Source organism: Sorex araneus, chromosome 4, assembly GCF_027595985.1.
Source record: "Sorex araneus isolate mSorAra2 chromosome 4, mSorAra2.pri, whole genome shotgun sequence".
Classification (NCBI taxonomy): domain Eukaryota; kingdom Metazoa; phylum Chordata; class Mammalia; order Eulipotyphla; family Soricidae; genus Sorex; species Sorex araneus.
Window position 1 is genome coordinate 172,453,425 of NC_073305.1, and position 15,987 is coordinate 172,469,411.

Consider the following 15,987-nt stretch of genomic DNA (forward strand, 5'->3'; position numbering starts at 1 on the left):
CCAGGGACCCCAGATGCAGAGCTGTTGGGATCACACTCATGATGCCAGGGAATGAACTTGTGACCTCACAAGCCTCATTCCTGTAAGACAGGCACTCTATTGTTGAGCCAACCCTTGGCCCCACTTCTGCAGTATTAATCTAATGCAATTCCAACATCACTGAAAAAGATTTACTATGTTCTTGAGTCTTCAAGGTGGGTGATGTTTGGTTGTTAGACACAGAGAAAAAGCAAAGTAAAGAAAAGACCACCTCTACTACCCCCCACTCCCACACACATGGGTAGGGCACACACCTCATGTGCCTCACATGCAGCTGACCCTGGTTCGATCCCCAGCACCACACATAGTGGCCCAGCCTCACGAGTGATTCCTGAGCACAGAGCCAGGAGTAAGCTCTGACTAAGCACTGCTGGCTAGGGCCAAAAAACCAAAAAAGAAAAGAAAAAAATTTTAATTCATAAAAAAACCTCACTTTTTTAGTAATAAGTAAAAACTCCTTTATTTTTAAACAAAATCATTATGGTTTAGAAAGAGAAATTATACCAGGTTAAATCTCTATAGCAGATTTTTAAACTCTGAAGAGAGATCAGGGGTACTGCTCAGTGGACACCTGCTTTACATTTGTGAGAGCCTCGGTTTGCTCCTCAGAAACACGTATGAATCTATTTTCCTGGGGGGTAGAATATATGCCTTGGACTCTGGCATCATGTCTTCCTTTGGGTCTGGCCCCTGTGGCTCTAGAACTGCTGGGCCTCATGCACTGAAATGTCAGGTCAATAGGGTCTATTACTGCTTGAAGCAGCCACCGGGTGTGGTTCCTATTTAAAAGGCAAACAAAACCAAAGAGGAAAAAGTAAAGCAACAATTAAAAGCAAAGTAAAGGAGCATTGCTCAGGGGATGCCTGGTGCTGGGGATTGAATGCAGATAAACCATATGCAAATCACTCATTCTACCAACTTAAGCCATCTCCCTGGTCCCATGTAGAGGAACTTTAGAATAATACCTTATATTCTTTTTTCCATGCTTCAAAGAGATCCATTGAAATATTTCCTTGATCAATGAATTCAATATCAAATCTATGTGATCTTGCAAATGATAATACAGCTTTCACAGCTCGCTCTGTCTCACTTATTGCCCACAGGCCCCGACTGGTTGTAGGTATCCTGTCATCCACTAGTCCTTCTTCATCTTCTATCATCTCCTCAAATATTGCAGTCTGCCCTTTGACTCTGCAGACAAAGGAAAAGAAAAATCTTCACTTAAGTGGGTAACTAGCACTGTATAATCATGTAACTAACAAAGGTGTAACAAAATTTCACCAGTTAACTTGTTTTTTTTTGTTTTTCTTTTTGAGTCACCCTTGGCGATGCACAAGGGTTATCTTCTGGCTCTGCACTCAGGAATAACTCATGGCGGTGCTCAGAGGACCATGTGGGATGCTGGGAATCGAACCCGGATTAGCCACGTGGGAAGGCAAACGCCCTACCCTCTGTAACTATCGCTCCAGCCTCTCACCAGTAACTTTCAATGCTGTGTGAACAAGATCATGTTTGCAAGTACTTGGAAAAACACTACTTTATTTTGGGGGGTCAGCCACTGGGCGACACCCAGCAGTACTGAGGAATTATCCCTGGCTCTGTGCTCAGTGCACTCCTGAAACCAAGTTCAGGAACTAAATGCAGTGCTAGGAATTGAACCAAGGCCAGTCACCTCCAAGATGTGTACCTTAATTCCAGTACTATCTTTCCAGTCCCAGTCACATATACATCAACTACTCCAAAAAGACTTAAGCATCATAAATTAGACCAGTGTTTCTTGAAAGCAACTTGAAGGCATAATTAAAAAAAAAAAAATCCAATTTCCATGTTAAAATCTTGCTCTGAGAACGAAAAAAACATCAATCATAAACCACTACCACTAAGCAAAAACAAAGTAACATAACCATGAGATGACCTAAACTTCACACCAATAAATGTTTTAGGATGTGATTAGAATTTTAATAATGAAAGTAATCATTCTGGATACCTGTTGTTAACATTATAATGCTAAGCAATATGAATTATATTATTTATAAGTGTTACTATTTTCATTTCATGAAAGAGGTGTTACTGAAGCTTAAGAAATTTGCCTACAATACTAGGTGAGAAATCAGTAACCTCAAGAGTCACTCACGAATCTAAAATGTTTCTTAATACCAGTTATCCCCAAACCTGAGCATATAGGAGTTAGCTTCTGTATAAGGGAATCTGAACAGTAAATGATAAAAATGACAAAGCATAATTAATTTACTTGAAAAAAAGGGAAAGTATATTGCGAGGAAAACATATTCTATTATATATACCAAGTTTGAAAATGTTATCCCAAAGAGAAAAAAAATCAATCAGGAACTTACGTGTGAGAAAACAGCTTGGATTCATATTCTGTGAACAACTCATCAGCCTTACAAAAGACACAGCTGGAAAAGAAGAGACTGCATCAGAGAGATGCCCACAAACATAACCATCAAGTTAATAGGCTCAATGTTTGCTATTTCAATTTTTCCTTGTAAGAAACATGTCATTTTAGAAAGAAAAATGGATTTCTAAGAGTGAAAAGTTATATGAATACTTTTCTGTTAACTTCAATAAATGTTTTTCGATTAAAAATTTTACTTTTCAGTTTTTGGGTCATATTGTGATATTCAGGGGTTAGGTGCATTCAAGGCAAATACCATTTGCTATACTACTGCACCAGCCCCTCAATTAAACATTTTTAACAATTTTTTTCCTTTTTGGGTCATATCTGGTGATGCACAGGGGTTACTCCTGGCTCTGCACTCAGGAGTTACTCCTGATAGTGCTCGTGGGACCATATGGGATGCTGGGGATGGAACTCAGGTCAGCCGCATGCAAGGCAATGCCTTACTTGCTACTCTAGCGCTCCAGCCCTCAATTAAATATTTTATCATAAGTTGTTTCTTTTCTTCAAAGAAATTTAGCTTAATGTAATGATGCCATTTCATTCTATGATTTCTCCTATTACCTACCAGTTGAGAGGAAGTCTGACTGGTCGAAGGTGGCAGATGGTTGCAGAGTCAATAACATTACGAGATGGAGGTCCCTCCAGGTTTTTCACAGCTTCCCTAACTAGCTTCTGGCATTTATTTAGCTCTTCCATTTGTGTTGTAAGCAGGAACTGAAGACCTCTGCAGTCATGGAACCTGATTCCCATTATCAGAACACAAAGAAAAGGACAGTGAGTCAATGCCCTCGATTCAGAAAATGGTGGTTGTCATTGTCTTTAGATGTTAACTTGTTCATCACTTTATCTAGCAACATTTCACGAAATTTACAACATATTTAACTGATATTATTAGTAAAAGGAATAAAAATACTTGGTTATCTACTACGAAGATACTGAAATCTAACAGTTCGAAGACTTCCAGAACAAAATAAGAGTACTCAAAAATCCATCCCGCTATCAGAAGACTTTCAACTATCACAACTGCAATATTCCTTCTTTTCAATACTGATTAACCATGCATAGTTATGCATCTCTCCTGGATATCTCTTTGCTATATGTGAAGAGGTGACTGATGAATAAAAAAAAAAAGACAAAATTGATAAAAAGAAAATAGCTATATTATATTCCTTGAAGAATTTAGCATCTATCTCTAGCCACGTATTTATACAACAAATAATATATTGCCCATAAAATAATTGAAGCTTAATGAATCAAAGTAATTCAGCTAAAACTATAAGGCTATTATGTGTTGCAGAATTAAAAGCTAAACCAAACAGTGTTCTTAAGCATTTTGATAATCTCAATGAAATGAGTTAAGAAAAAAAAAAATTGTATGGTACATGTGCATGCCGACCAGGCTTCAATTCCTCCGCCCCTCTCAGAGAGTCCGGCAAAAGCTACCGGGAGAGCCCAGCAAGCTACCGAGAGTATCTTGCCCGCACAGCAGAGCCTGGCAAGCTAGCTATGTGTATTCAATTTGCCAAAAAAACAGTAACAGTAAGTCTCAGAATGGAGACATTACTGGTGCCCGCTCTAGCTAATCGATGAGCAATGGGATGGCAGTGACAGTGACATGTGCATGAATATATGGGGGGAAATAAAGGAAAGCTTAGAATAAGAAAATAGAAAATGAAAAATACAAATAGAATTTCTATTTTAACTCACAATTATATCCTTTTCTGTCCTAATATAACTTTCTTTTCAAATTCTTCAAAAAACTTGTCCTTCCTGAAGGCTACCCCAGTACATCACAGCATTGAGCTGTGTTTCTGACAGTATCATTCATTTCAGTATTTTGTTGTATTCAATTCTTAAACAATCATATTTCTCAAATTATTTAAGGTCTTCTCATTTAGCTAACTTTGAGAAGAATTATAAAAGCTGTAATTCTTTTTAAAAGCCATTTATAATCGACACAAATTACCTGCTCCATAACTTCTAATTTGTGTAGTTACACTGTTCATAGAAAGAAAACCTAGTTTTTATTTCTAAGAATTTAAATTTCTCTTTAAACCTTAAGCTTTTTGGGGGTTATACCCAGCTGTGCTCAGAGCTTTTTCCTGGCTCTGTGCTCAGTGGTCACTCACGGTGGGCATGGCGCGAGAGGAGGTGGGAGTGGGGCAGTCACATGGGTGCTGAAATCGAGCTTGGAAGGCCGTATGCATGCAAGCACCGCAGCTGCGGGTACCAGCCTGAATTGAAAGGGACTAAGTGGCTTTGGAAAAATAACACATACAGTATTTAACAAATCTCAAGCAACACTCTCTCTTGCAGCTCCTTTAAAAATGGGAGAGGAGAAAACAGAGTAACTGTAGTTACCTTTTAACACCAAACTAAATGTTAAGTACTAACCTAAATACACAGGTTATTTACTCACAGTTCTCACAAAAGCTTTCTTAGAGATGAAAAAACTAAGCCACGCGGTGCCACACACCCTTCCCTAGACCATAGGCATACAAACAGGGACAAACTCATGCAGTATGACTTGTGGACCTACCTGCACTCTTAATAACCAAGCCACAGATCTTTTACTCACTCAAGAAAACATGACTTAATTTGGCTTTTAAAACATCTCACTAAAGCATAGAGCATTAAAATGATAGCTCTGATTAGGCAGACATATATGTATACATATGTATATTTATATGTATACACACACACACATATACACACATGGGCATGGGCTGGAGTGATAGCACACAGGTAGGGCGTTTGCACTGCACACAGCCGACCTGGGTTCAATTCCTCCGCCCCTCTCGGAGAGCCTGACAAGCTACCGAGAGTATCTCGCCCGCACGGCAGAGCCTGGCAAGCTCCCTGTGGTGTAGTCGATATGCCAAAAACAGTAACAAGTCTCACAATGGAGACGTTACTGGTGCCTGCTTGAACAAATCGATGAGCAACAGGATGACAGTGATCAGTGATATATACACACATATATATAATATAAAATAACATTATTTAGCTATAGGTTTGTTAAATCTTTTTAAATGTTGGGTTAGTTTCTACTTACTGCTAGCTTTTTAAAAAAAGATATGTTCGCACAACAAACGGCACACGTTGTTTCCTAAAGGTCCTTCTCCAGCTCGAGGATCTCAAAACATTTCATTGGATATATGTTCTAAAATAATAATATATACCTTTTTCTCGGTATGACTTATTTTCCCCATATTTTATTGCGGTTTTATGCTTTCCAGTACTATTATTGTTTTATACTTAATACTGCTATGACAATATACTACTTTTAAGGCATTTCTGTGTAGTTAAAAAAAAAATTAGGAATATTCCTATTTTCTTTTGATTCCTCAATGCTGGCAGAACAAATTAGGACCCAGCTTTAAAATGATACGAAACAAGGAGCCAGAGAGAGATTACAGGGGGTCAGGCACTTGTCAGGCACAACCTGAGTTCGATCTCTGCCATCCCATCTGGTCCCCCACGCCTGCCAGGAGTGATCCCTAAGTGCAGAGCCAGGAGCAAGCCCTGGGTAACTCAGGCTGTGGCTCCCAAGCCAACAAAAACAAAAACAAATAAAAATTAGATAAAGTGAGCCATTACTTAAGTGTGAACTGTGAAAAAATACTTCTTGGGCTTACCAGGGTCAAGTACACTCAGGAGCACAAAGTACTGCACATTCACGAGAAAAAGTCTTTTACGTTCTGTATGGTGAAAAAAATTATTTTTGGAGTATATACCACTCAATAAATGACACAAGGGAAAGGGTGCATAACCTTTTGATTTTAGCAAACTTCTGGAAAAACTTCTGGAAGAGTAAATAAAATCACTTAAAAATGTTTCTAACATACTGTTATGCAAAATTTGCCACTTGAAACTACTTTTAGTATCCTGAGGGTGATCTTATTTTCTCCCAAGGTTGATGTGATTTGAAGAGCAATATAAGATATTTCCTGTCCCTTTATCTAGAATCAGCAGTTCTACCATAAATTTCCCACATTATATCCATTTTTGGGGAGCTAAGCCACTGAGGAGACTTCTGATAAAAGTTTTTCATCAGAAAGATCACTTCACTATTTTATGGATATTAAGAGCTATGTGTATCAATAATCTAACTTTAGAAGGTTATAAAGGTTATAAAGAAAGGTGAGTGCTGATGAGAAGACACACAAAGGAGAGAAAGAGGGGTACCGTGTCAATAGAAAATCTGGCTCTTTCCAGTACTATGATGTTTCGAGTATATGGAGTAAAAACACAGGCAAGATGAATGTCTGCCTTCAAGAATAAAAGGCAGCTACCAGATTTTACTTAGACAACTTAAAACTAGTTGAGTGTGGTGTCTTAAGCATATTGAAAAGAAAATATGTGTGTGTTTGTGAGAGAAAGAGGTGGCACTAGAAAGATAAAATATCCAAAAGAAAAAAAAAAGGCTAAATATATTTTAAAAACTCTTGGTTAGATGTGTATTTACTCTCTATAAATAGTAAACATATATTGACAATATGTAAAATAACCTATTTATAGCCATAGTTTGTTGAGTCTTAACAATAACAACTGCCTTAGGTATCTAAATTAAATACCTATTTTTATTAGTATCTTACTTTTCTGACATGGAAAGCTTGCCAGGTTGCTGCTTGTAGTTGCTGGTTATTTCATTTCTTACTCGCTGAAGCAGTTCTTCTTCAAGAGAAAACTCAATTGCTCTGTGGAGCACACTTAGCCACCAAGGTGAATTAGAATGAAACTGAAAAAAAAAAAAAAGAACAGGAGATAATCACTATTTTCTTGTATTCATTATGTTTCTTCATCGGGAAGGATATTGTGAAAGATTCAAAGGAAGCATTAAATGCCTCTCAAAGGAATTCAAATAGTGCTTCTTGTATAAAGAGAACATTTGTTTTCTGACTACTCTGGATGGAATGAGAATCACTGTGAACATTGGTATAATAAAAACTGTACTAAAAAACTAGCAACATGAAAATTCTATATTCTATATGTTAAAAAGATAAATCTTTGTTCTTAACATAATGAAAATGTTATTTTAATCTTCTCTTAACTGATTAGAACCTATATGAATAACCCATGGAACAAAATTACTCATAGGCCTGAATCAGGAGAAATAAAATGTGCGACTGGTAAACACCAAGTACATCTTCTTTTTTTTTTTTTTTTTTTTTGCTTTTTGGGTCACACCCAGCGATGCTCAGGGGTTACTCCTGGCTTTGCACTCAGGAATTACTCCTGGCAGTGCTTGGGGGACCATATGGGATGCCGGGGATTGAACCCGGGTCGGCCGCGTGCAAGGCAAACGCCCTACCCGCTGTGCTATCGCTCCGGCCCCAAGTACATCTTCTTTTTGAGACTGAATGGCATCATAAGAGGATGTGAAAATGTCTCTGATTCTAATGTTTTGACATCTTTTAAAAAATTTGTTTTGTTTTTGGACCACACCCAGCTTCTGGCTTGGCGCTCAGGAATCCCTGCTGGTGGCTCTCAGGGGACCCTACAGGACGCTGTGATTGCGTGACTGAACCCGGGCCACAGTGTGCAGGGCAAGCACTCTATCTGCAGACTACCTCTCCGGCCCCTCTAATGTTTTGCCATCTTAAAATAGAACTATACAGCAAATAGGGTGCTTGCTGTGCACGTGGTTGACCCAAGTTTGGTCCCTGGCACCCCAGATAGTCCCCCAGAAATCCATCAGGAGTGATCTCGAGTGCAGAGCCAGGCGTTGTCCTTCCCCAACAACAAACAACAACAACAACAACAACACAAAACCCAAGTATTTTAGAAGATTAGTACCTAAAACAAAAATGAAGCTACAGAAGTCTTAAAAGACTGAAACAGTTACCAATAATTTTGTTATATTCCCAAGGTAAGAGAAGTCCCATGATAGCTTAACAAAAATGACTTATCTATGCATCTGTTCATTTTAGTCAATAATGCTAAAAGCATATTCACTTCTAATGTGGGCCAGGTCTTGTATGTACTAAGTGACAAAATTTTTTTTGAGTCACCGTGAAATACATAGTTATAAAGCTGATCATGGTTGGTTTCAGTCACACACTGTTCTCATACCCATGCCTCCAGCAGTGTCCATTTTCCACCACCAACGTCCCCAGTTTCCCTCCGGCCACCCTCCCCTCAGCCTGTCTCTATGGCGGGTACTTTCCTTCTGTCTCTGTGCCTCTCGCTCCCCTTGGGACATTAAGAGACAAACCTTTCTTTGGAGCTCACGTATGGTCTGCTGCACCGGCTGCAGAGCCTGCTGTGCTTCAGCAACTTCAGTGTTACACTTGCTCATGTAATGCTCTCGTAGGTGCTTGGCCTGTGTTAAAACAGGAAACAAAGAGAAACTTTCATTCCAGTTTCATTTCCAGGTCTTGAAAATAATGTGGTATGATTCAACAAGAGTATGGTCATTTTATCTACTTAGAACAACCCAATTAAAGCAGAGAACTCCACATATTACTTAGAGCAACATTTCTCACCCAGGGGCCATATGCCCCCCAGTAGACTCCTCAGATATTCCAACGCAGCCACAGCTGAAAATTGCAATATGGATGGTGGTGGGGGGCACAATAAAAATAAATGGTGTTGACTGATAAGATGGGTGGACATAGGAAGAAATCAAGGTTGGAAGGAGGCGATGGCTAGAAAAAGGTCAAAAAGCACTGCTATACAAAGTACCTCCATGCTAGACATTCGAAAAGTATTTCCAAGAGGATAAAATTTACCTGTAACTTGTAACATTTAAGAAATCCCATGGGTTTGCTCTCCAAATTTTATGTATTTTTTAAATTAAAAAAACAAAACAAGTGGGTAAAAGTACTAGTCATATTTAAAATTATGAGGCAATACCTGAGAATATTCAGTAATGGTAGATGTTATGCACTGTGTTCCCCTAAAATTCATATGGTGAAGGCTTAGTCTTTTTTTTTTTTTAAGGCTTAGTGTTAATGTGATTGATTACAACAGCTTGGATCTTTGAAAAGAGTTAATTAAGCAAACACATAGTGTAGTACTAATCTAATGATGGTGTCCTTATAAGTAAACCCAGAACGCTATTCGAGGCCACGAAGAACAGCAGCTACCTATTAATAAACTAGAGTCCTTAGGAATAACCAACCCCGCAGACATCATGATTTTAGGCTCCCAACCTTCAGAACTTTGAGAATTAAAATCCCCTTGCTTAAGACACTTAATGTGTGGAATTTTGTTATTCTGCCTCTCCCTCTGCTTTAAAAACAGTTTGGAATTTAAGAATTTTAGAAGGGGTGACTTACAAAGCTATTCTTAGGTATTTCAGGCATGCCATGTTGCAGCACAGAGCCCCCACCCCCAGCATCCCCGGGCTTCCTCCCACCCCGGAACCTGCCTCCTTTGACAGGCACACGCTTAGCTTTGGTTCTTGTCCTCTGGGCCTCCGCTCACAGTGCTATAGGCTCTGTGGTGTTGCTATTCACACACTCCCCCGGAGTTTTCAGACAAGAAGAATCACATTACTTGTGAGTAACAGAAATACTGTCCCTGAGCTCACCAGGAGTGACTCCTGAGCACAGTCAAAAGTAAGCCCTGAGCACAGTCAGGTGAGGCTCAAAAACATTAAAAAAAAAAAAAACAAGGAAGAAAGAAAAAGTGAAATGAAGATCCATCTCACTGAAATATTAAGTTTCTAGAGTGTTTCTGAATAAAGTACCAGCTATATTGGAAAAACTGACTAATGATCCAAATGCTTCCTTCTAAGTAGAGGGAAAAATAACAATCTCATATGGTTCAACTGAACATACATCTCTTTAGATTAGCCATATGATTTCCCTGGCCTTTCATTATTTCAGGTGCAGAGAGGGACTGAAGATGATCTCTGAATCCTCCTATTCATGACGTACTTTTCCTTTTCCTGTTACTATCTTCCAGTTAATTTCTATTAACATTTCTTGGTTACTTATTTAATAATTAGAGCTATCTATTAATTTTGAGGCTTGAGGCTCTTTGTGTTCCTGGAGCAAGCAGACGCCATTGGGTCACACTAGCACGTGACAGGGACGAATGGAGATGTTACTGGTGCCCACTTGAGCAAACAGATGAACAACGGGATGACAAGTGATACAAGTAAAGTGATCTATCAATTTTGCTGTCTCACAAATGCAACTCTGTCACTGGATGAATTTAAAAAAGTCTTTAGCAGTAAGGATTAGATGTCTTCACTGGGAATGAAATTGAAAAAAAATCTAATGCTTTGTAGTTTCTAACACTTTTCAATGACCAGCAATAAATTAGTCACAGAGAACTTCTTTGAGAAGACTAATACCACAAAAACTGGAGAATTATTTACTGACTTAGGTAACACAGAAAGGCAAAGTACAAAACTTTTTACTTTTATAACACAAAATGATAACTTTTTCATAGCTGCTATGGAGTCAAGAACATTCTTTATTACCTCTTCTTCAAGTTTGCCATCTCTTAACGTAGGAGGTATTCCTGGGTGCTTGGCTGCCAACAATTCCATCAAGTTATGGGTAGCATGAAGTCTCTACAAATACGAAAAGGGCAATAATTATGACAGTCAAGACACAAAACGGTGAGCCTCTAACCTACAGCTACTAAAAACACATATCAAGTTCTTTTAAAACAATTTTATTGCCAACTTTTCTGGAGAAAAGCAAACACAGTTTTATAACATTTTAATTCAAAATGACATCAATTTTCTTCAACTAAAATCAGTCTTACGAAGAACATGTTTATACTTCGCACTTATACAGTATGCATGAACAGTTTTATGATGTCAAAGCATCTACAGTATGTCATCTAATGAAATATTCTGTAATATTTGTGTAAAATATAAGCATTTGTCTATATAAGAAACCTGAAATACATCATGCCAAGTTAAGTCTAGCAAAGTAAGAAGTTGACTATTATAGACTGGATTCCTCTTCTCCTGAGAACTGAACATGGATGAGTCTAGTAACAATATTCTGATTTTAAAAAAGAACAAGAGGCTGGGGAGATAGCTCAAGTGTAAGAGAGCCTGCGTAGCATACACAAGGCCAAGTTCTTTGTCGATGGAGCTCTGCTGGGAATGGTCCTGGGTCCCTGAGCACTAGCAGATGTAGATCCTATGTAAAAATATGATAAATAAAATATATTAAAAAAAAAACCTGCATCTATTTAACTTAAAGCCTGGAAAGTGGAGGTGAGGAAGGTAGTGCACAGAGAAGGTGAAGCCTCACTGTAAACTGGAATCTGTGACTGGTTAAAAAAACGCTCCCTCTGGAACTCTTGAGAACTATAGAAGAAATCATATGAAAGTAATTTTGTTTGTTTGGGGGCCATATCTGGCTATGCTTAGGACTTACTCCTGGCTCTATGGCTCAAAGATCATGTCTGGTGGTGCTCAGGGAACTATATGTAGTGCAGGAGATTGAAAGTAGGTCAGATACACGTAAGGCAAGTGTCTGACCTACTGGCTAAAAAAAAAAAAAAAAATTGTTTCTTGGTGGGGATTTCTCCTCCCACCCACAACACCCCAAATAAAAAAGTAATGTTTAAAGGGACTGATAGCTACTCCCGGTGGTGATACTTGGCCCAGCTGTGCAGGCCTAACAGTTTGCTTGGGCATTAAGGTCTGTGCTACTTGGATCTGGGGTGCTGGTGGTTCCCATGGCTGTACCTGGCTGTGCTCATGTGCTATCAGGGCTGGACCAATGGTGCATACGTTGACATGCAAAATGACACAACTGAACCCATTCTTTGGAATATATACAATTTTTTTGGTTTACTGTTAGATTGACTATTTCTGATGCTGGCCTGAGCAGAGAAGAGTAAGGATTTAAGGATCCTCAAACTTTAGTGTATATACAAAATCAATTTGGATACTTACTAAAAGTCCAAATTTCAAACTTTATCTCCAGTGTTAACTCTTTACCCTAAGCGTTCCTAAAATTATTTTCTTTAAAAAGCAGGTAGAGGATGAGAGAGACAGTATAGAACTTACAGTACTTGCTTGACAGGTGACCCAGCTCTGCTCTCTGACAACAGAGCCAGGACTAAATACCGAGCACTACCAGACCCCCCAGCCCCCCCACACAAACAAAACAACAAAATGGAGGTTAAAAAAAAAGAAAAGCGCAAAGAGAATAAGTATTCTAAACTCCTGAATTCTTACTTGCAGTGAATCGGTTTTGAGTCTTTCTTTGTGTTCCTCAGATGAACGCAACACTTCACGATACAGTTCTGCTGCCAAGGCAAACTCATCTAAGAATTAAAATATATTGAAATTATAAAAAGGTTACATAATTCCCAGTATCATCTACTAATCTTTTATTTTATGTTTTTATTTTTATTTTTTGCTTTTTGGGTCACACCCAGTGATGCACAGGGGTTACTCCTGGCTCTTCAATCAGGAATTACTACTGGCAGTGCTCAGGGGACCATATGAGATGCTGGGATTCGAATCCGGGTCAGCCGCATACAAGGCAAATGCCCTACCCGCTGTGCTATCGCTCTAGCCCCTATCTTTTATTTTTTATATTTATATATTTTTAATGGATCCCCGTGAGATAGTTATAGACTTCCAACTTTCGTGGTTACGTTTCAGTCATACAATGATTGAGTACCCATCCCTTCACCAGTGCCCATTCTCCACCACCAACGATCCCAGTGTGCCTCCCCCACCCCTACCCCATCTACTTATCTTTTATCTAAAAATGTCTACTACAAAAATGGAACATAATTCAATGACTTCTGTCTTCTGTTTTGGCTTAGCAACCCCCTCTGGGGGTGTTCAGAGCTTCCTCCCCGCTCTGCACTAAGGTGATTAGTCCCAGTGGGCTCAGGGCCCACGGGTGGGGGGTATCAAGCCAGGTGAGAACTCTATCCACGAGACTCTCTCTCCGGCCTAATGAAGTTTCATTAAAATAGTTTCCTTTCTAACTATTTTTAGAAAGGAAATCTGATTTTGCTCTGACTGTCTCTGTTAAAATACAATTGCTCTTTTTCAAATTAATTCCACAAAATAGAATACCAATGAATAATTTGTAATACTTTAAAATTACAATTAAAAACGATTTTGGATTTTCAGTTCAGACAACTGGTTTTCCTCTTACTAAAGTTACTTAATTCTCAGAAAAACATTATATTTTGTTTTGGTTTTGTTTTTTTTATGCCACACCTGGTGATGCTTCGGGATTACTCCTGGCTCTGCATTCAGGAATCACTCCTAGTGGTGCTCAGGGGGCCATATGGGATGCTGGGGCTCAAACCTGCATTGGCTGTGTGCAAAGCAAATGCCTTACCCACTGTACTATCTCTTCAGCCCGTTTCAACAAGTGTTTAAAACAGAGGAAGTTTATTTTCTAGTGTAGAAGATTACTGAAAGCTTTTTAAGACAAAGACTGTAACAACAGCTGAATTTATTCATTACAAAACCTATTTTTTAGGCTTATGAACAGTGCTTCTAGGGTAGACATAAAATACACATATTGAACGAGTTTTAAAATCTAATTTAAATTTAATGGATTTGGAAATACCCGTTCCTTGCCACTTGATGGCACTAAAAAGTAAATGACACTGGATTTGATATTGTCAAGCTAATTTTCTTAAAAATATGAGCAGAGAACGTGCTTTGCATGCAGAGGCCCAGAGTTAGATCCCCACTACTATATGGTACCCCAGCAAGGCAAAATGTTCACCCCCCCATAAAAATTTCATAAAATGATAATTCCCCCCCCCCAAAAAAAAAAGCAGAAAGAGAAACATCTAACACTGAAATCACTTGTCATCCAGTTGATAAACGATTTGCTCGTGAGGGCCCAGTAACGTCTCCGTTCATCCTAGCCCTGAGACTTTAGCAGCCTCTTTTTTTACTCGTCCTTTCCAATGGTGCCGCATTAAAGGTTCTTTAGTGTCAGGGGAATGAGACCCATCATTGTTACTGTATTTGGCATATGAATATGCCACAGGGGGGGTTGCCAGGCTCTCCCGTGCGGGCAGTAAACTCTAGGTAGCTTGCCAAGTTCTCCAAAGGGAGAACTAGGCTATCAGATGTTTTCTGGGAGCCTGGTTTTATAGTCTCTGGATGTTGGCTGTTGATGGGATTACTCAGCGCCGAGGGCAGTCTCTGGGAGGAAGAGGCCCAGTGCCGATCAGAGCAGCCTTGGAGATCTCGGCCCTGGGTTCCTCTGCCAGTTCCTTCATTTGAAGGAATGATTTGGTTGATGGTCAAATAAAAGTTAAAGTGGAATTGGCACGGGCACGGATCACACTGTTTTGTTCAAGCTGGTCAAGCTGGGTCTGTAAGGTCCAGAGCAGTGCCCAGTACCTAGGATGTAACTGTCTGATGAAGGGCTGGGGAAATGGCTCAGTAGTTGGGCACTTGTCCTGCACATGTGAGGTCCTGAGTTCAATCTCCAGCACCACAGACAGAAAAAAGAGAGAGATTGGGTCTGAGCGGTAAAAACCATTTTGCCTTGCATGTGGTCAACCGGATCTGACACCTAGCAGCACATATGGTACCCTGAGCATCACCCGAAGTGATCCCTGAGCGCAGAGCCAGGAGTAGGCCCTGAGAACCACTGCGTGATGTCTCAAACACTATAAGCATAAAACTATTGCATATCCAACATACATTATATCCAAGCATTTGCATATAATAAAGCAAATTCATCTAGTTTTGAAATTAATTTTACTTTTTAGAAATAAGACTGCCACTCATCTTTGACAGTTTAAACTATATAGTTATATGTAAAAGTTATTTCAGCACTAGTTTCTATCCACAGACAACTATGGGGGGGAGGAATTTAGTGGAAATTCATTCTACATTCTGCTACTACAGGAGCCAAGTATATACTGATTCTGCCAGGGTATTACTATGACTGAACAGGATCACATGAATAACACCCTGGCCCTTCCTATCTCAGAGTAACTATACTTGCAAAGAAATAAAAAAGACTACCAAAAGGACCAAGTAAGAAAAATCATGCACTGTCAAAGATTCAGAATGCAAAATCTAAAATTCATTTTAATTTTTTTGACAATCTATAATACATCTACAATGTATTACATCATTTTAGAAATTTTGATGGTTAAGTCTAAGCCTACTGCAGACAGTATAATACTAATATAGTATAAAAATGTCTATTTGACAGAGACACAGTACAATAAGAAAAGCTAAGGCAAATTGCCAGTTAATAATTATAATCTTGGAAAAAAGAAAGATGTCTTCTGAAATATAGTTTTCTTAAAGGGAAATGTTAATTCTTCAATCACTGCATAATTAAGAGAAAAAAACAACAAATAAATGTCCAGTGTGAAGATCTAAGGTAAATTCTGTCAGTTAATAATTGCAATCTTGAAAAAGAGCAAGCATGTCTTCTGAAATCGAGTTTTCTTAAATGGGAAAGTTAGCTCTTTAATCACTGCATAATCATGAGAATGATATATGAGTACAATGACTAACACAAAATGACTACAGAAAAGTATGTTTTTGTCAGATATCCTAACAACCTAAAATATTTTTAAAATTATACACA

At 38.8% G+C, this 15,987-nt stretch overlaps 1 protein-coding gene across 2 annotated transcripts in view; it reads right to left on the reverse strand.

Annotated features, from left to right (window-relative positions):
* The window catches only part of SHPRH (SNF2 histone linker PHD RING helicase), an 85,596-nt gene that overhangs the window by 31,503 nt on the left and 38,106 nt on the right, over window positions 1–15,987 (reverse strand). For both annotated transcript variants that reach the window (XM_055134501.1, XM_055134502.1), the window contains exons 15-21: window positions 12,624–12,712; window positions 10,899–10,991; window positions 8,679–8,786; window positions 7,060–7,202; window positions 3,027–3,200; window positions 2,394–2,456; window positions 1,005–1,230 (exon numbers count right to left, since the gene is read on the reverse strand). In XM_055134501.1, the coding sequence (XP_054990476.1) occupies window positions 1,005–1,230; window positions 2,394–2,456; window positions 3,027–3,200; window positions 7,060–7,202; window positions 8,679–8,786; window positions 10,899–10,991; window positions 12,624–12,712 (896 nt within the window). The remainder of the gene's footprint in view (window positions 1–1,004; window positions 1,231–2,393; window positions 2,457–3,026; window positions 3,201–7,059; window positions 7,203–8,678; window positions 8,787–10,898; window positions 10,992–12,623; window positions 12,713–15,987) is intronic.